At 41.9% G+C, this 19,943-nt stretch overlaps 1 protein-coding gene across 1 annotated transcript in view; it reads left to right on the top strand.

The window, feature by feature from the left end:
* RNASEH2B (ribonuclease H2 subunit B) overlaps positions 1-2,814 on the top strand; it is a 69,757-nt gene extending 66,943 nt beyond the window's left edge. Inside the window, exon 11 of the mRNA XM_033950147.1 lies at positions 2,587-2,814. Within this exon, the coding sequence (XP_033806038.1) occupies positions 2,587-2,691 (105 nt within the window). The 3' untranslated portion in view covers positions 2,692-2,814. The remainder of the gene's footprint in view (positions 1-2,586) is intronic.
* The last annotated feature ends 17,129 nt before the right edge of the window (positions 2,815-19,943 follow it).

Below are 19,943 nucleotides of genomic sequence, written 5' to 3'. Positions count from 1 at the left end.
CTCCCTACCCATTTCCGTATACAGTTCAAACTCTTATTGACTTACAAATGCATTCACTCTACAACTCCTTAATATCTCTCCTCATTTAAGTCTCCCTATACTTCTCCCTAGTAACTGTTCATCGTTCAAGTCTCTTATCTGTACCTTTCTCCTCTACTGCCAACTCCAGACTACGTTCCTTCTCTTGTTGCACCATATGCCTAGAGCAGACTGCCTGAGTCCTTCGCTGGATAATATTCAAATCCAGGCTAAGAATCCACTTTTTGGAGGTTGCTTTAACTCGTAACACCCACTTACTTGTAAAGTACTCATACCTGAAAAACTCCCTAACCCCCCTACTTGTCTTGTTTGCCTGTTTGATTAGATTGTAAACTCTACTGAGCGGGGACTGTCTCTTGAACATTTTAATGTACAGCCCTGCATATATCTAGCCGCGCTATAAAAATAAGTAATATTCTATAACCTGCATGAATAAGTGCTAAGTATACCTCTAATCTGTCTATGCCCCTCCCTGGTTGACACTCCCTTGCAATTGTGCACAATAGATTTTGTGTGCATAATTTATAGAATACTAAGGACAATTGTGTGCATAATGGCAAACTAGTGCCAATTAACAGCAATTATAGCCAATAATTGGTCATTAAAGCAATTAGCAGCTAATTATTAGCATCATTCTATAACTTGTGCACACAAGTAAGCATAAAACTGAGCACGCAGGTTTATAGAATTAAAGAGTTAACATGTGGATTTATAAAAAGGTGTGGATATATTCCTGGCGGTAGTGTTTGCTAATTACTATTAAGGTAGACACAGGGAAGGTCACTAACTAAGGTTGGTAACATTGAATCTTTGTACTTTAGGGAATTTTACCAAGTACTTGTAACCTAGGCCTCCCGTTAAAAAGATACCTGAACAGAACACTTGCTTTCCATGCAGGTCAACTGAACGATTGGCTGGGTAACATTATCACGTACTCCTCATCCTACCTAAGTTTCAGAAAACTAGTAAAAACAAACTTGTTTAACCGATTTGTAACCTAAGTCCTCTTAAGCCTTATCTCTTCAACGCTAACCAAATTGTTTCCCAAGATCTCTTATGCCTTACCTCGGTATCACGCTCACCTGTATTTTGATGACCTTACATTGTACCTATATCGCTGATTGTCCAGCTCTTCTTTGTTGTAAACCGCCTTGAACTACCATGGCTTTGGCGGTATATGAGAATAAAATTATTACTGTATTATTATTAGATTGGCAACTATTGGAAGCAGTATACAGGGCTAGATGAACCTTCAGTCTGACCCAGTATGGAAATTCTTATAAAAAAAAATAGCACACAAGAGAATTCTAATTTGCATATCACATCCATCATTCAGTTTTGAGAAAGTGGGCTATGTAATAGACCTTTATGGTAGATTTTAAGTGCTGTAGATGGATACTGTTTGCCTTTTTGACATGTGAAAAGACATGACACCTCTGTCAGCAGAAGAATGACCCGCTGCCACTTACTTAAAGGCTGCTGCTCATAGGGAGAAGAGAGCACAGATATAGACCCTTTAATGCTGCTGTGATGCTTAGCAGTATGGAACGTGCTCCTGATCATTGCTTGACCGACAGTGATGGCGATCACCCTCTGCAGCTGCAATGGGACCCTGAAGATCATCCTGCCAGGTCCTCCTTTTTAGCATGCGTTTCCCATATTGTGCTTGTGTTCACACACATTGTTGATGAGTCCAGTATTTGTTGTGGCTGTGAGTATGGTGGTTATGTCAGTGAGCACTATGCTTCGTTATGTTTTTGTGAGTTTGCTTCATATAGTATTGTGTCTGTGGAGACCAAGACTATCTCAGTTCAAGAAAGCATGCAACAAAGACAGGATCTTTAAGAGAGAGGAAGAGATAGGAGATGGTATGGATGGGCAGACTGGATGGACCATATGGTCTTTATCTGCTGTCATTTAATACCACTAAATCTCTCATTCTACTCAAACACTATTCCAATGCAATCTAAGAACATCCATTCTGTTCTCTATTATCCAAAACATAATTCTGACCTCTTCAAATGAAAGTAGTAATTTAATTCAGTATTTCAAAATACTGTAAGTCACCTTGAACCTGTTTAGGCATAGCACGACTCATAAATACCAGATTAGATTAGATTTCCTTTGTTGCTGGTGTGGCAGGTGCACTACAGTGAGCTTTTATGTGCTGCATATCTACTGTTAAAGTTTGTCCTTTTTGTGTACACTATGTGTTGCATGCAACAAAAGGAAATGTGCTGTAGATGTATTCTGTCTTAAGGGTTTTTTTTTAATATGCTATGTGGATTCTTTCTTGCATTTTCAGTTTCTGACTTCTATAGCTGTTTCTACATTGTCTTTTCAGACATTGCTTTCTGGTTTTCTCAACAGGCAGACAATGCAACTGCTTCTTTAAAATGTCTGGGCCTTCCATATTTGCCACACTGGGGTTTACTCTGGAATTAAATAAATCACACTTTATATGTGGACCTTGCTACCATTTTGCTTTGCACTTCTTAGGTTCTATGTGTGATTCATCCTTTCTCAGTTGTTTTGTTTTTCTTTCAGCTCCACAATGACACTGCGGTCTTTTCTGTGGGCCTGGCGAAGAGGAACGAGGAATCCTCCATTTGTCAAGAGTCACAGAGCAAGACCTTGCAGCTCCTACCTTAGTTGTACATTTCCCCCTACCCCCACAGAAGAGGGCAACCAAAAGAAACTGTAGGATTTTTTGTTTTAATCGGGAGAGGGAAGAATTGAAATTTTATTTTCAATAAAGATTTTACTTTTGGCATACATTTTGCACATGGTTTCTTGTAGGTGTAAGGGTATGTGATCAAGAATATGCATGTATTAATAGAGTGTGTTTGAGAAAGTATCTGAATATGAGGTATTGATTGAAAAGAAGGAACATATATTTTAAGTGATAATATTAGGTTGGTTGTATAAAGAGCAAGGTTTGGTGGAGCACTTTTGGAAAAAAAAAAAGAAAGCAAATAGCACTGAGAAAAACAGTACCATCTCTTTAAAGGTGGCTTTTGTTGTAGGAAAGGCCAACTAGTAGATGTTAAACAGCAGTATTACATTACATTAGGGACTTCTATTCCGCCTACACCTTGCAGTTCAAGGCGGATTACAAAAGAACTAACTGGACATTTCCAGTGAAGTTACAACAGGTTTGTTTTTTTTTGGTTACAAGAGAGGAGAGGTAGCTGGATTAATTCCGGAAGAACTTTCAAATTGGATATTAAATTGACTGTACGTTACTGTCTGATATAACCAATAGATTACAGTTAGAGTACAAATAAGATTACGTTACATTTCAGGGATCTGAATACTTGGTTGGTGTTTTGGGGAGGAAGAGATTATTTAAGTGGAGGTTTTGGGGGAGAGTTTAACTAGGAGGAGGGGGAAGGGTTGGGTTAAGATATCTGGATTAATTTTTTGAAAAGTAGGGTTTTGATTTCTTTTCGAAAAGTTTTGAAGTCACCCGTTGCCGTCAACAGGTTGGAGATGGAGTGGTTAAGTTTTGCTGCTTGCGTCGCCAGAAGGTTATCAAACATCATTTTGCGCTGAGTGCCCTTGGGTGGAGGGAAGGCAAAAGGGACCGGAGTTGTTCTTTGTCTTGAGGTGAGGATCTGGTTTAGGCGGTTGTTTAGATAGGGGGGGGGCGGAGCCGTTTAATGCTTTGAATAATAGACAGTAGAATTTGAATTGAATTCGTGCTTGCATAGGTAGCCAGTGAGGCCTAAATTCTCTATTACTGCGTTTAACTTAGGCGTGCTTTGGACGTCCGCTGCAAGTGAATAATTACGGAGTTAAGGGTCTTAATTGATGTTAATTGGGTAATTAACGACACATAGACGTCCCTAGGTAGTACATAACGAACTAACGTCTATTGAACGCATAGTCCCGTCTGCAGCTCTGGACGTGGGCGTTCCGTGGGCGTTCCGTTGGGCGTGCCAAGTGGGGACGCTAGATAGGCGCTACTTGGGCGAACGCGTGCGTCTAAATCTCGTGAATTATGTAGACGTAAGAAACCCTGGTCTAGCTTGGATTTCAATGCCGTTTCAACTATCGTAATTGCGGCTCTTTGTTAGACGCGAGGCAGACGTCCGCTGTGTTTTTCATCAATAATTCCAATAGTGAATTTCAATAGGTATATTTCATCTTTTCTCTGTCCGAATAAATATAATGACACCATAACAATGGAACACATTATATTGCATGGATAACAAACCACATTTCATCCCAAACCATAATATAATTTTCACATGGCTTTTACAACCCCCTTTTTTGTCTCAACAAACAGCACTGCAATCGGCTCTCTTTTGAAAGCAAAGAAAAACCAGCACACATTATCAGCACTTAAAAAGAGAATAAACAGATACACACCTTAACAATCCAGCTTCCCTCATTGCAAAATGGAGGTGTTCAGTTGCACAAAACTGACCTCATTGTGACCTCATCAATCTGCATCTTCCAGTAATATGCCACAATTAAAAGACGTGGTGGGTGTTGAACCCACAACTTCTGGATGTTAGCAGCACAGGCTGGGCTCCTAACCGATAGAGCTACAGCTGCTTGACTGAACTGTCCGTGCTTCATTAGGTATCATATCAGGATGAACTCAAATAAGTTTAAGCAAAGGAATGCCTAAAGATTTGGAACGTTTTCAAGTAGAAAACAAATATGAAATATGTATTAAAGAATTGCAGCACAAATAACGCCTAAACGGAACCGATTATTTACAGTCCTATATGCATTAGTACAGTGCTTAGAATGAAGATTAGCGTGTGAGAAAAACGGAGCTCCACCTCACATGCATTCAAGCACACTTGGGAATATGGGTTTGGGGCTCAGTGAAAGCAGCCTACTATGACATTATAGCTAAACTCCTTTTCCCTTAGCACTTCACTAAGATATGATATGACAAGGGAACCAGAGGAATTGGAGCTGTGGGTCAGTGAGGAAAGGCACTCTCTACCAATTGTCCGGCCTTTGAGGGTTCAAATCCCAGCCTGTATTTTACTTGTGGCGTATCTGCCTTCCAGGTGCACTTTGATGATGCTTTCCACTTCTTATAGGAGTTGAATATAACATTTCTCCATTTAAACATGGCATACGTTGTTAGTTTTTATCGTGGTAAAGTATACATTTCTGAAATGGTGAAGAAATGGCAGAAAGCGGTATAAGCAAATCCAAACTGCTATAAGCACAAGAAAGCATTTGTAGCTCAACACGCTAATGCTCCTTTTCTGAGCTTTGCCATCTAAAACTCCCCAGTTCGACTCCCACCTTTGCTAATTTTAATAAGGTCCTAGTTTTTTGCTATTAGCTCTTATAACATTTCCCTTTGCAGGCAAACCTATTTTCAACTTACCATGGCTGGGACATCCTAAGCAGTGATGAGAGACACCTTTCCTCTGACAGCAAGATGACATTTGTGGATCGCCTGGTTAATGTGCTCTCATCACTGCTTAGGATGTCCCAGCCATGGTAAGTTGAAAATAGGTTTGCCTGCAAAGGGAAATGTTATAAGAGCTAATAGCAAAAAACTAGGACCTTATTAAAATTAGCAAAGGTGGGAGTCGAACTGGGGAGTTTTAGATGGCAAAGCTCAGAAAAGGAGCATTAGCGTGTTGAGCTACAAATGCTTTCTTGTGCTTATAGCAGTTTGGATTTGCTTATACCGCTTTCTGCCATTTCTTCACCATTTCAGAAATGTATACTTTACCACGATAAAAACTAACAACGTATGCCATGTTTAAATGGAGAAATGTTATATTCAACTCCTATAAGAAGTGGAAAGCATCATCAAAGTGCACCTGGAAGGCAGATACGCCACAAGTAAAATACAGGCTGGGATTTGAACCCTCAAAGGCCGGACAATTGGTAGAGAGTGCCTTTCCTCACTGACCCACAGCTCCAATTCCTCTGGTTCCCTTGTCATATCATATCTTAGTGAAGTGCTAAGGGAAAAGGAGTTTAGCTATAATGTCATAGTAGGCTGCTTTCACTGAGCCCCAAACCCATATTCCCAAGTGTGCTTGAATGCATGTGAGGTGGAGCTCCGTTTTTCTCACACGCTAATCTTCATTCTAAGCACTGTACTAATGCATATAGGACTGTAAATAATCGGTTCCGTTTAGGCGTTATTTGTGCTGCAATTCTTTAATACATATTTCATATTTGTTTTCTATGAGTTAAATCAAACTTCAGAGGGCTTGGACAGGTGTTGAAGAATGATCCAGTTAGGGGGGGATGTTTTTGGTGGGGGGAGGGTGTTCAGCATGAGAGAGAACAGGTTGCATTAACTATTAGACAATGGGCTGCACATAATAAAAGCTGAAGCAAAATATTGATATGTAAAGGCAAGGCTAAAGAGTTACCAGGTGTCCTGGCTGAGAAATGAATATAACCTATTTGCTAACCTTACTCAAGACTTGAACCCCCTGATGTATGGACGATGAAAAAAAGCAATGCCTTAAGGCATAGAGCTATAGAGGTAACTTTGTTTAGAACATAGAGCTTAGAGATGTGAAGGAAATGACTACAACGTCACTACAGCTGTATATTGCAAAACCACATCCAATGCACATCCAATTAGATTTGAATCCTAACGGTTTCTATGACGTCCGCCGCTAATTAGGCGTGCTTAGTATATAGAAAGCTTTGGCACAGCCATTTTCCCTATGTAAGACCCCCTCATGTGAGTTGGTGTTTGTGGTGTTCCGTTTCCTCAATGATGAAACTTTGTGCTATGAAACTTGCCTGTTCTCCTTTATACTCCCTTCTGCCTTTGACACTCCTCCCCACCCCCATTATCTGTATTTCTTTCGTTTATGGATTTTTCTGGGTGTTGGTGTGAGGGATTGTTGAGGACTTAAATTTTGTGTTAAGTGTGGAGGGGAATCAATTGTTAGGGAAAAGAAGGGGCCAGGCCAGGTTACACACAGATGCCTACACCCACCACTCTCCCTGCTTTCAAAATGTCATGGTCTGCCCCACTTCCATTTTCCATATCTGCAACTCTCCATGCAAGAAATTCGATTTCCGTTTTGGAGCCATGTTGTAAGGTGAAGATATCTTTTCAGGCTACTTGTAGAACACGTTCAAACACACCCCCATAGAATAGCCAATGAGGTGTGATAGGCGTGGTTAGGAAGCGGGCCAAGGAACCGCACCCGAACGGTGCCCAATAGGCATTGAGAAACCTTTCCCGTCCTACTGACGTCAGACGTTAATTAGGCGTGCATGGGTATAAGAAGGTCCAGGTGAGCAGTGTTTCTTTTCTATTCTGTTCTATTCCTTATGCAGATGTTTGAGACTTTACTCTGTCTTAGTCTTTTACTTTTTTTTTTCCTATCTCTGCCTCCCATTTCTCTCTATTCCACAGAGCCATTAACAAGCTACATGTCATTCTAATATGTTGTTTTATCTTTTCTAGAAGTAGCTCAGATAGTAAGTCCAGGTGAGAATGATATTTTGTAAGCTACTTAGGTGTCCTTATGATAGAACTAAAGAAACCAACCAGCAAAAACTGACTTCTCTTTATGGGCTTTCATTGTGTGCTATTGTTTATAATAGTTATTTTATTTCTGATATCTCTTACTCTTCATTCCACAGGGCTGACAAAAATGACTGAGAAGACTGATAAAGACCATGCTGGTAGAAATTTTGCTGGTAGAAATATGGATATATAAGTAAAATGGATGTGTTCATACATCTGAGAGGGTTTACTCATAGAGCTAAAGTTAATTCTTTGTAGAATCAAATTACAGGCAAGTTAAAATCAGGTGAGGAATGGTTCTGTGTACTAACTCATTGATAAGAACAGGTTGGGTGTGTTGGGGGGGGGGAACACTGCCATTCAGTGGACATCCAATCAGTGTACATGGTTCAGGTGGAAAACTCCTAATGAGTGGCTAATGGCTGCCATTTTTAATAAGGAGTCTAAAGGTATGTTAGCACTTCTGTTACTTCTAGGTGTGTGTTCTGCCACAACTTCAGTGTTTCATTTTGGAGACATAGATCTTTGTTAACAGTTTCTCTATTCTTCATTTCAGGTTAACTCTGCTCATCAGCTCAGCACACCAGCTTGCACCTAGCCAAACAGTTGTAGGTGAGAATGATACTCTACTATTCTTCACTTGAGTCACTCTTCTGATGAGTGAAATAAATGTTTCACACTTCTATTGTTCTCTTCACACAGGTATCCTTGATGACTTTCAGGAACAATAGTAAATTGATAATGTTGGCCTCATAGAACACCATGGCACGCATTCCTGCTGTTATATGCACACAAACAGCAGCTCAACATAAATGAGGTTAACACATTGCTTCAGGGAAGGGAGGATAGATATGGACCTTGGGGGTTGAACCCCCTGTTTGTGAACCTTGTGTAAACCAGCTTCTCCTCTTTTCTGTTTTCAGGTGTCTTAAACAGGCAACTGCAGTATTGTCAGATGGAGTTTTGTATTACTGAGAGCAGTGCAGCTGTGAGCATCTTTGTGGTTTCCACACCTGCTTAACCAAAATAGTGCAGCTCAAGAACCAGGAGGATAGATTGAGGTATGTGGCCTTTACTTCCATCACCTTCCGTGAAAGGAAGAAAAACCCACATGTCTCATTTGGATTCTCCTGGTGTGGAGCCAACTCTTAGTAGCAGTAACCCTATTCCTTAACAACAAATCTACCACAGTGACTTATATTTTCTTCCTTATGTAGCCATTTACTTTGGAACAGGGACTGCCTTATTTTGCACATCATAGCTGAGATGTCGTTATCTACCTATAGTTGCATATACCCTTGCATTCACTTACTTTTTTCCTAGATTCTGCAATGATTTGACATCAGAGTGGCTAGCAGGTAATAGAATGAATGACAGACCCCAATAAAGATTGTCAAACTTTCTATATGTCACCTTCTTGTATATTGAAAAGGGCCCATTCAGCAGTCCCTCCTGAACCCCTATCTACCTTGGACTCTGTCCACTAAACTGCTGATGCTACATGGTTAAAACCACACAGGAAAGTTTAAACTATAACCAACTTTTTTATTAAAATATAAACTTTTTAAAACTTTTAAAAACTTAAAACTTTTTTTTAAATAACTATTTACATACACATAACACAGGGAAAGAGGGTAGGTGCCCCCCAAGAGCAGCTTGAGCTACCTCAGGCGAGGGGGGCGGAAGGAGGTGCAGTCAATGAGAGGGTGTATGGCTGCTGGCACCATGCCCTCTTTCGGCTACCAGCCGCAAGAGGGCATGTTCCATCCTCTCCACACACCCTCTCATTACCTGCACCTCCTCCAAGATGGCAGAGTAGGCCGCCATCTCCCTGGCTGCCCCCTCCTGAGGCTGGTCGGGCTGCTCCTGGGGGGGAACAGCAAGGAAAGGGGGTGGGATGGGAACAGGAAGGGCAGGAGAGTGAGGGGAAGGGCTGTGGGTGGGGGAAGGGGAAGGTCCAACAGGGGATGGTGGTGGTGGTCCAGGAGGTAGTGGTGGGGCAGGCGGTGGGGGTCCAGGGGGCAGTGGTGGGGCAGGCAGTCCAGGGGGCAGTGGTGGGGGCAGTGGTGGAGGTCCAGGTGGCAGTGGTGGAGGTCCAGGGGGCAGTGGTGGTGTGGGCGGTCCTGAGGGCTGCCAGGCCTCCTCCTCCTCTTCCTCCTCCTCCATCTCCTCTTCCTCTGCTGAGGACCAGGGTGGGGCTCCCTCCATCACCTGCGGGGCCTCCTGAGGGGGTGCCTGCGGTGCTGCTTGACAAGAGAGAAATAGGATACAGTCAGATATGTCGACAACACTTTTGAACATGACATTATTTACTACGTTATTTTCTTCAAATGCTAATAACAGGATGCAAAGCACCTACTCCACTGTAAACATCAAAATGTAGCGTAAGTAAGTGAGGCAAGTAGAACACCATAAAGCCATTGTGACATGATATCACAATAGCAGCTTTACTGCAGATTTTATGATTAAGAATGGTTGACAGCTACTCAAGCATTTTCATCTATTTATTCTGGTAGGCTGATCACAAAGAAACACACGCTGGACTCATTACTCACCGGCTTCAGCGCGCAATTCCTCCCTCACCCCCTCAAGGAAGGCCCGCTCCTGGCGCCTCAGCAGCCGCCCCCTTTTCCTGAGATCCTCAACCTAGATAATAGAGAGAGAGAGAAAGAACAGAGAGGGAGGGATATGATGAGTGCCATCTAGCACTGTGGCATAACATGTTTACTTAAGTATTGACCTCTATAAGCACATAAAAATGGAGCACGCTGCCCTCCAAGAGCCGCTATCCGCTTTGCTGCCTGCCTCTACCCCCTTCTGCCACATGTTTTACATGAATGTATTCACGTACTCCAGCTCTTTCCCCTTTCTGTGCTGGAGGCATCGCTATCTCTCTACTGTACCTGGGACAGTGGGGGGGGGGGGGGGTTTGAGGTGACATGGCCAGCATCACAAGGAGGAGTGTGGGATTGAACTCACAACCCCAGGGTGCTGAGGCTGTAGCCTATCAGCACTGCCCCACATTACAGCATGTCCTGGTGAGCTTACAATCATACAGCAGGGGCAATAACATAGTTTGGTCAGAAGGAGCAGCGTGGCTTGAAACCCCTGACGTCAGGGTACTGACGCTGTCACTTTAAACGTCATGCCACTATCTCCCTAGACCAGCAGATTGATCCAGGAAAGGTGAAGGTATTTGAAATGACATAGCAGCAATTTGGCAAAGTTGATTTCAAGATGTTTCTATTACAAATGCGAAGCTTGTGACCCAAAAATTAGTTGTGTGCATGTTGTGAATGGAATAGATGCCTTCTAGGAGCTGAATTTGACATTTGAAATCCTACTACTGCTCCTTTGGGATGTGCTTTAATTTCAGTATTCAATGTAAAAGATTTATTATGCACAATTGTAGTTTTTAAAAGGAATCAAAATTTGCCCACAAAAACATGAACAATTTGATTGAGACAGGTTTCCATCATTACATTTTACATGATTATTTGTGAGGGCCTGACTTGGAATACTTACTTCCCTGGGACAGGAGGCTCTACGATTGAACCGCCGGGTCAGGCGGGTCCAGGAGTCCCTGAACTGCAGGTATGACCTGCGATGGCCTGCCACTCTAAAATAGTGGTGCTCATGCCCTAAAAAGAGCCTGGCCAGCAGCCTGGAGTCCTCTGTGGAGAAATTTGGCTGTCTCCTAGCTGCCATTTTAGAGGAAATAACTGCGTATGAAGAACAGCCGATTCTATGATGTCACAACGCAAAAAAACGCGATGACGTGTTTGTGCCGCTTGGGCGTGCTTGCGGTGGCAGTTCCGCACTACATCAACACTGTTAATTACATCCTAAACCACGCCGATATCGCTGTTATACAAAAAAGTACAGCAGAATGAACCACCTCCACCAAACACAATGACAAATTAAATAAGTGAAGATTGGGAAGTGAGGTTCACATGCATGTTTGGGTGGGTGGAAAAAAAAAATATTATGTCTTTGGTAACCTTAGTCAGGACTTGAACTCCTGACCTTTGGAAGATACAGGCAGTGCTTTTAAGCACTGAGCTATGGTGGGGACTTGGGAATGGGAGTCTCCAGAAATGGCTTTAGGTACAAGATTTGACAAGGGGTAATCATTGCATCACTAAGGTATGCTTTGACAGAGGAACCAGAGACACAAGTGTAGGTTAGTGAGTAAAAGCACTATATTGATCATCTGTAGGTTGTGAGTTCAAGTCCCGGCTTGTCTTTTACTTGTGGTATATCTACCTTCCAGGTGCACCTTGATGATGTCACAATGAGATCAGCATTGTGCTGCTTGCTATTTCCTCTTCCTGTGAACTGGAAGCCACATTCAGGTTTAATCTGTGTTTTGATTCTGTTTCTTGTTGTGAAGAATGAGCTGATAGTAGGAATGTTTTAAGACCAGGAGAGTGTTCTTTGGAGCAAGATATCACTTCTAAACTATCCTCTCTGAAATAATGTCTCTGGCAAATCGAGAGAAAGCTTATTGGATGACTTAGGGTGCCTTTCCTGCCAGTCTTTGTGGAAGTTAAACGAAGTTTATAAAAAGTCTATATGGTGTTCAAAGTCCTATCCTTTCCACTTCTAATAGGAGGTGAGTATGACATTCCTGTATAGCTTTCTGTGTAGCACACATCTACTGGTTCCCACCTTCCATTACTGATAATGTAAGTTCAACACCCACTCGGTACGTTTCATTTTCTAGTTTTCCTTTGAAATATAACATATTTCTTTTCCTTGTATTAATGGTAAATTGTACAATTCTGATACAGTGTTTTAGTTATGTTTTTCATCATCCTATACTTATCAATGCTGAATGTGTGATAATAAAGAGTATATATAAAGTATAATTTTTAAAAAAAACAAATAACAAAAAACAAACCCGTACTCAGGTCTATCACGGGTCCATTAGAGACGGTTCAGAAACCTGCGTCTATTTTGCGCACGTCTATTTTGAGGGACGTCTATTTTGCGCGACGAGGGACGTCTATTTTGCGCACGTCTATTTCGCGGGACGTCTATCTCACGCCTAAATATAGTTAATTGGTATTTACGTTTACCGGACGTCCAAAGCACGCCTAAGTTAAACGTACTAATAGAGAATTTAGGCCTGAGAGTCTAGGAAGGCAGTTGTAATATGATCATATTTTCTCAGGGAGTAGATCAGTCTGAGGGCAGTGTTTTGTATAGTCTGAAGTTATTTTATCATGTTGGTAGGACAAAGTCCAGTAGACCTAGGACTAGAGATTTGACAATTATCCTGAATTGTGCTGGGTCGAAGAATTTTCTTATTTTTCATAGATTTCTCATAATTAAAAAGCTTTCTGGGATGTTTTATTGATTTGGGACTGCATTGTGCAGCATTTGTCTATCGTTACTCCTAGGAGTTTGAGTTCGGGCTGTATTGGGTATTTGGTGTTTTTAATTTTCAGTTCTGTAATGGTGGGAGTTTTGGCCTTTTCGAGCAGAAGGAATTTTGTTTTATCTGAGATTAGTTTCAGTTTGTGGTCTACCATCCATTTTTCTACTGCATCTAGGGTTATTTCCAGCTTTGCTATAATGGTGGGCTCTTATGGGTCGAAGGGGAGGAGTATGGTGATGTCGTCTGCGTAGCTGTAGGATGTAACAAACGACAAAGATCTGGCAGCAGAATTAAGGCGGGAAGGCAACAACAGGAACGTGACAGTAATGGGAGACTTTAACTACCCCGGGATAAACTGGAATATTGGAAACTCGAACTGTGCGAGGAAAACAGAATTCTTAGAGTCTGTGAGGGACTGCTTTATGGATCAGCTTGTCAAGGAACCAACAAGAGGTAATGCCACTCTTGACCTAATCCTCAACGAAATAGGGGGACCTGCAAAAGAAGTGGAAGTAGTAGGACCACTAGGAAACAGCGATCACAACATGATTCAGTACAAATTAGGAGTAGGTAAAGCAAAAGGGAAGAGAACCACAGTGACAACGTTCAACTTTAAGAAAGGGAACTATGATGCTATGAGAGCAATGGTAAGGAAAAAACTCAGAAATAGCTCAAGGAGAGGAGAAACTGTAGAGCAAGCCTGGTCTCTATTCAAGGACACAGTGCAAGAAGCACAACATATGTACATCCCCAGATTTAGAAAAGAGTGCAAAAAAAACCGAACAAAAGACCCCGCATGGATAAACAATGAGGTGAAGAAAGCGATAGGAGACAAGAAAAATTCATTCCGGAAATGGAAAAAGGACCAAACTGGGGAAAACTGGAACACAGAAAACGCCAAAGAGAATGTCATCAAGTGGTTAGGAGAGCGAAAAGAGAATACAAAGAGAGGCTGGCCAGGGAGGCAAAAATCTTCAAATCGTTCTTCAGATATGTTAAAGGGAAGCAACCAGCGAGGGAGGAAGTAGGACCGTTGGATGATGGAGACAAAAAGGGAGTGATAAAGGAGCAAGAAGAGGTAGCCAACAGGTTAAACAAATTCTTCTTGTCAGTCTTCACAAGCGAGGACACATCCACTGTACCAGTACCCGACATGATCTTCCATGGTGATCAAGAAGAAAAACTGTCAACAATAGAGGTGAGCCATGAGGATGTCCTCCAACAGATAGATAGATTGAAAAGCGACAAATCACCAGGCCCGGATGGAATCCACCCTAGGGTACTAAAGGAATTAAGAAATGAGATAGCGGGAATATTCCAACGAGTTTGCAACCTATCCTTGAAAACTGGGGAGATCCCGGAGGACTGGAAGACAGCAAATGTTACACCTATCTTTAAAAAGGGGTCAAGAGGAGACCCGGGAAACTACAGGCTGGTAAGTTTGACATCGGTTCCGGGCAAGATGGTAGAAGTACTGATAAAGGACAGCATCTGTGAGCATATCGAAAAACATGGGCTGATGAAAGTGAGCCAACATGGCTTCTGCAAAGGAAGATCGTGCCAAACAAATTTACTGCACTTCTTTGAGGGGGTGAACAGCCAGTTGGACAAAGGGGAACCCATAGACATCATTTACCTCGACTTCCAAAAGGCCTTTGACAAGGTACCCCATGAGCGGCTACTTAGGAAGCTGTGGAACCACAGGGTGGAAGGGGACGTACACAGATGGGTCAAACACTGGTTGGCAGGCAGAAGACAGAGGTTGGAGTGAAGGGTCACTACTCGGGCTGGAGGAAGGTCACGAGCGGAGTTCCACAAGGGTCTGTACTGGGACCGCTGCTGTTTAATGTATTTATTAATGACCTGGAAACAGGGACGAAATGTGAAGTTATAAAATTTGCGGATGACACTAAACTCTGTAGAAGGGTTAGAACTACGGAAGAGTGTGAGGACCTACAAAGGGACCTAAACAAACTGGAGGAGTGGGCGAATAAATGGCAGATGAACTTCAATGTAGGGAAATGTAAGGTCATGCATATAGGGAGAAAGAACCCGATGTTCAGCTACCAAATGGGGGGATTAGTATTAGAGGGAAATAACCTTGAAAGAGATTTGGGTGTACTGGTGGATACAACAATGAAGTCAACGGCACAATGTGCAGCAGCCGCAAAGAAGGCAAACAGAATGTTGGGTATTATTAAGAAGGGTATTACGACCAGAACAAAAGAAGTCATCCTGCCGTTGTATCGGGCAATGGTGCGCCCGCACCTGGAGTACTGTGTTCAGTATTGGTCACCTTAAGAAGGATATGGCAACACTTGAGAGGGTCCAGAGGAGAGCGACATGAATGATTAAGGGCATGGAAAACTTCTCATACACTGAAAGATTGGAGAGACTGGGGCTCTTCTCCCTGGAAAAGCAGAGACTCAGAGGAGATAAGATAGAGACCTACAAGATCATGAAGGGCATAGAGAAAGTAGAGAGGGACAGATTCTTCAAACTTTCAAAACATATACGAACAAGAGGGCATTCAGAAAAATTGGAAGGGGACAGATTCAAAACAAATGCTAGGAAATTTTTCTTTACCCAACGTGTGGTGGACACCTGGAATGCACTTCCAGAGGACGTAATAGGACAGAGTACGGTACTGAATTTCAAGAAAGGATTGGACAAATTCCTGTTGAAAAAAGGGATAGAGGGGTATAGATAGGGAGCTACTGCGCAGGTCCTGGACCTGTTGGGCCGCTGCGTGAGCGGACTGCTGGGCATGATGGACCTCGGGTCTGACCCAGTGGAGGCATTGCTTATGTGCTTATGGCTCCAAGGGAGGAAATAAAGAGGTTGAAGAGCGTAGGTGATAGAGGTGATCCTTGTGGAACGCCGCATGGGTTGGACCATGGTTCTGATTTGATATCATTGGACTTTACCCTGTAGGTTCTTGATTTGAGGAATCCTTGGAACCAATTGTAGACCTTGCCTGAGATCCCAATGGCGTCAAATATCTGTAGCAGTATGGAGTGGTCGACCAGGTCAAATGCTGCGGAGAGGTCAAGTTGGATTAGCATCATCTTTTTGCCTTTGCTAATTTGCTGTCGAGCTGTGTCTAGTAGTGTTACAAGTAGTGTTTCTGTGCTGTGGTTGGTTCGAAATTCTGATTGTGAGGGGTGAAGTAGGTTATGGTCTTCCAGGTAGTTGGTGAGGTATTGTGTAACTAGACCTTCTATTATTTTAACGTATATTGGTATTGAAGCAATAGGTCTGTAGTTGGAGGGGTTATCTATTGGGCCTTTGTGGTCTTTCATGATTGGGGTGATTATGATCTCTCTAAGGTCTTGAGGGAATTGGCCTTCTGTTAATGTGGTTTGAATCCATAGCATGAGGTTGGCTCTGAATGTGGTGGAGGAGTTTGATAACAGATAGGTGGGGCAATTATTTAGGTCGCAAGAAGCTTGGCTGTATTTTTTGTAGAGTCGATTCATGTCCGACCAATGTAATACGGGGAAGACTGTCCAGCTTCTGTCTGCGGCGATGGCTTCTCCTGTTGAAGGGTTTGTTGTTATTTTGTCGAGGTGGGTGTGAGTATTGTTGAATGCGGTTCTGATCTTGGTGATCTTATTTTTGAAATGGTCTGCTAGTTGGATAGCTGTCGATGGGTGGTTTCCTTGTGTAGCTAGGTGAGGTTTGGTGTCGGTGAGATTCTTTACTAGATTGAATAGCTTTTTTGTGTCTAGGGTTTCCGTGCCTATCATTTTGGAGTAGTAGGCTTTCCATTTTTCCTTCAGTTTGTTCTTGTATTGGTTGATTTGAGTTCTCCATGCTGTTTTTGTGTGTTCTAGGTTCTTTTTTTTTTTTCATTCTCTTTCTAGTTGTCTGCAGAGCTTTTTTAATTGGAGAAGTTCAGTGTCGAACCATTTATCTGATGGTCTGCAGATTCTGATTTTTCAGGAGCTAGCTCATTCAGGATGGTTTCACTTACACTACGCCATTGTGATATGAATTCATTGGGGGCTATATTGGTGATTGCGGGGTCTGCTTTGTTCCAGAATGTGGAGGGTTCGATTTTTTGGCGTGTTTTGAAGGAGGTTTTGGGATGGGGGTTGCTTGTTATTGCGTTGAGCCCAATTGATGTTAAAGGTGTATTTGTAGTGATCTGACCAGAGGGAGGGGTGCTAGGCCCCATTTGAGATGTGGATTTCGGGATTGTGAGGGTGTTGGGACATTTATGCAGCGACATCTAGTTGGTGGCCTTTTTCGTGTGTGGGTTGGGGGTTGAGGATCTGGTAGTTCAGTGCTTTGAGGTTTGAGAGTATATTTTCTACTTGTTTGGAAGTGTGGTCTTCTAGGTGGAGGTTTATGTCTCCAAGGAGTAGGTTATGAGGTGATGTTAGGGAGTTCTGGTAAATGAATTCTTCGAGAGCTTGTTTGTTAGCATTCCATTTTCCTGGTGTTGTGTAACAAAGAATGCAGGTTAGAGTTCCTATGAGTGTATAGTCGGATAATTGGCAGGCTAGGTGATCTAGATGGGGAGTGGACTGTTTGTCTAGGGTCTTTATGTTGATGTTGTTTTTGAGAATGATGGCTAGACCTCCTCCTTGTTTTTTTTCTCTGCAGACCAGTATTGTTCCCTTCATGCTATATGAGAGAATAGGGTTGCCCTAGGGATCTACAGTGAATATGCATGTGATAAATTTGCTTGTGCGGGATTCTCCAATGTATACTAAAGAGAAAAAAGGGGTAATAGGATGATTATTAAACTATCATAGTTTCATTATCTAGAAATATTTAATGATTACTCAGATGAGTTTTAATTTCTTAACATACAGCCTGTTTTACAAAGCCGCACAGCAACAGCCCCGAAGCCCTTTAAATCTCTATGGGCTTCGGGGCCGTTACTGTGCGGCTTTGTAAAACAGGCTGCATGTTAAGAAATTAAAACTCATTTGGGTAATCATTAAATCATTTCCTATGATCAAATTCCATTCCAGGTCTGCATCATTTGATCCCCTTTTTTTAATAATATATGCTCATTCCTCACATCCTACCTTATAAATTAATTATATGTGCTATCTATACTGTTGAAACTACATCTGTGACATTAGAACTAGGTTGTTTTTTTGTGTAAAGAATTTTTTTTTTAATCACTGATTCCTTGTATGTCATTCGTTTTTGTCAAAGCACTGTTTTTTTAAATGACACCATAACAATAATGATAAAGGCAACACTTATCTTATTGTGGAACCAGCCACAATCAGCGCTGAATTCAATATATCAACTCCCGACGCCCTCTCTTAAAGTTATGGTTATTTCAATCTATCACAGATCTTCCTCGGGGGATTTTTGCGCTGCTTGTCTTTAAGGGTTTTGAACTGCAAATGAATGGCTTCAACAAATGAAGTAAATGGCATACAAGGAATCTGATTTTTTTTTTTTTAATTTCTTTACACAAAAAAACCTAGTTTTAACGTCACAGATGTAGTCTCAACAATATAGATAGTACATATAATTAATTTATAAGGTAAGGTGGGAGGAGTGAGCATATATGATTAAAAAAAGGGGATCACAGGATTGCTAGGAGGTCAGGCATCATTTTGGAGGAATGCTCACCCTAGCAGCAGCAGAGAGGGACTGCTGCTGCCCTGGATGAAATGATTAACCTCCACATCTTCAGACTGGAGGATGGGGGGAGAGTAGAGAAGTGGATCAGGTCCCTACAGGGCTAATAATATGTTTGTATCTGAGGCAACAAAGGGTTAAGTGACTTGCCCAAAGCACTCTGTTCTAGGCCTGATTACCTAACTTAGTAGGCTTATGAGAGAGATCCTCATTCCTTGAAACATGAAAACAGAAATGTACTGGTGACAGGGGGAAAAAAAAAGATTTTGAGAAGATTAATTGGACCAAAAGATAACAGTAATCATAAGTACAGACCAGATAAGCTTGACCCAGTAAGGCTATTCTTATGTTCTAAAAATCTGTCATCTTAATTTTCTGATTTCCATGTATGGACTCTAACTCTCAGTTAACAGGGTTTTTGGGGGGTTTGTTTGGTGGTTTGTTTCTTTTTTGGGTTTTGTTTTGTTTTTTACTAAAGATTAGCTTATTATCTGCCATAGGACCCATTTTATCTGTTTGGGCCCTGCTGCAAATAACATGTGCTAATCTTTAGTAAAAGACTTCCTTAAATAATTAAGATACCTAAGTTTAAGGATTTTTGATTTCTTTTCTAAGGAAATTTTAAAAATATATTGTAAGCTTAATAATATATCTGTGTAGTGTTCCTGCAGCTACATTTGACCCACAAGTGAAAGAACAAAACACTCCCCTACTCCCAATGCATGTTTTTTGAAATAAGCTAACTTTCCCTTTTCATAATAACATAAGAATAGCCTTACTGGGTCAGACCAATGGTCCATCAAACCCAATAGCCTGTTCTCATGGTGGCCAATCCAGGTCCCTAGTACCTGGCCAAAACCCAAGGAGAAGCAATATTCCTTTCCACCGATCCAGGGCAAGCAGTGGCTTCCCCCATGTCTTTCTCAATAACAGATTATGGACCTTTCCTCCAGGAAATTGTCCAAACCTTTCTTAAAACCAGCCTCTGAAAACTTGGAAAAGGCTGATGTCTTCTCTAGGATTTATGCCACACAGTTTAGTGGAGCCAGATCTATTAGAGTTATAAAGTGGTAGAAACACCAAATTGCTTGCAATTCTTAGAGTGATTTGCTCAATCTGATTCAAACAGGATTTTGTTTCAAGTTTATTCGTTTTGGGTTTTGTTTTTGTTTTTTAATATACCGCCTATCAAGATTATCTAAGCGGTTTTACAATCAGGTACTCAAGTATTTTTCCTATCTGTCCCGGTGGGCTCACAATCTATCTAACATACCTGAGGCTATGGAGGACTGAGTGACTTGCCCAGAGTCACAAGGAGTAGCGCGGGGTTTGAACCCACAACCCCAGGGTGCTGAGGCTGTAGCTCCAACACAGCTTGGCTTCAGGAAGTGATTTGCTGTTGAGCAGCTGCTACTT

Source organism: Geotrypetes seraphini, chromosome 6, assembly GCF_902459505.1.
Source record: "Geotrypetes seraphini chromosome 6, aGeoSer1.1, whole genome shotgun sequence".
Taxonomy (NCBI): Eukaryota; Metazoa; Chordata; class Amphibia; order Gymnophiona; family Dermophiidae; genus Geotrypetes; species Geotrypetes seraphini.
The sequence above is the reverse complement of the archived record's forward strand: the minus strand, read 5'-3'. Positions and strand labels throughout refer to the sequence as shown.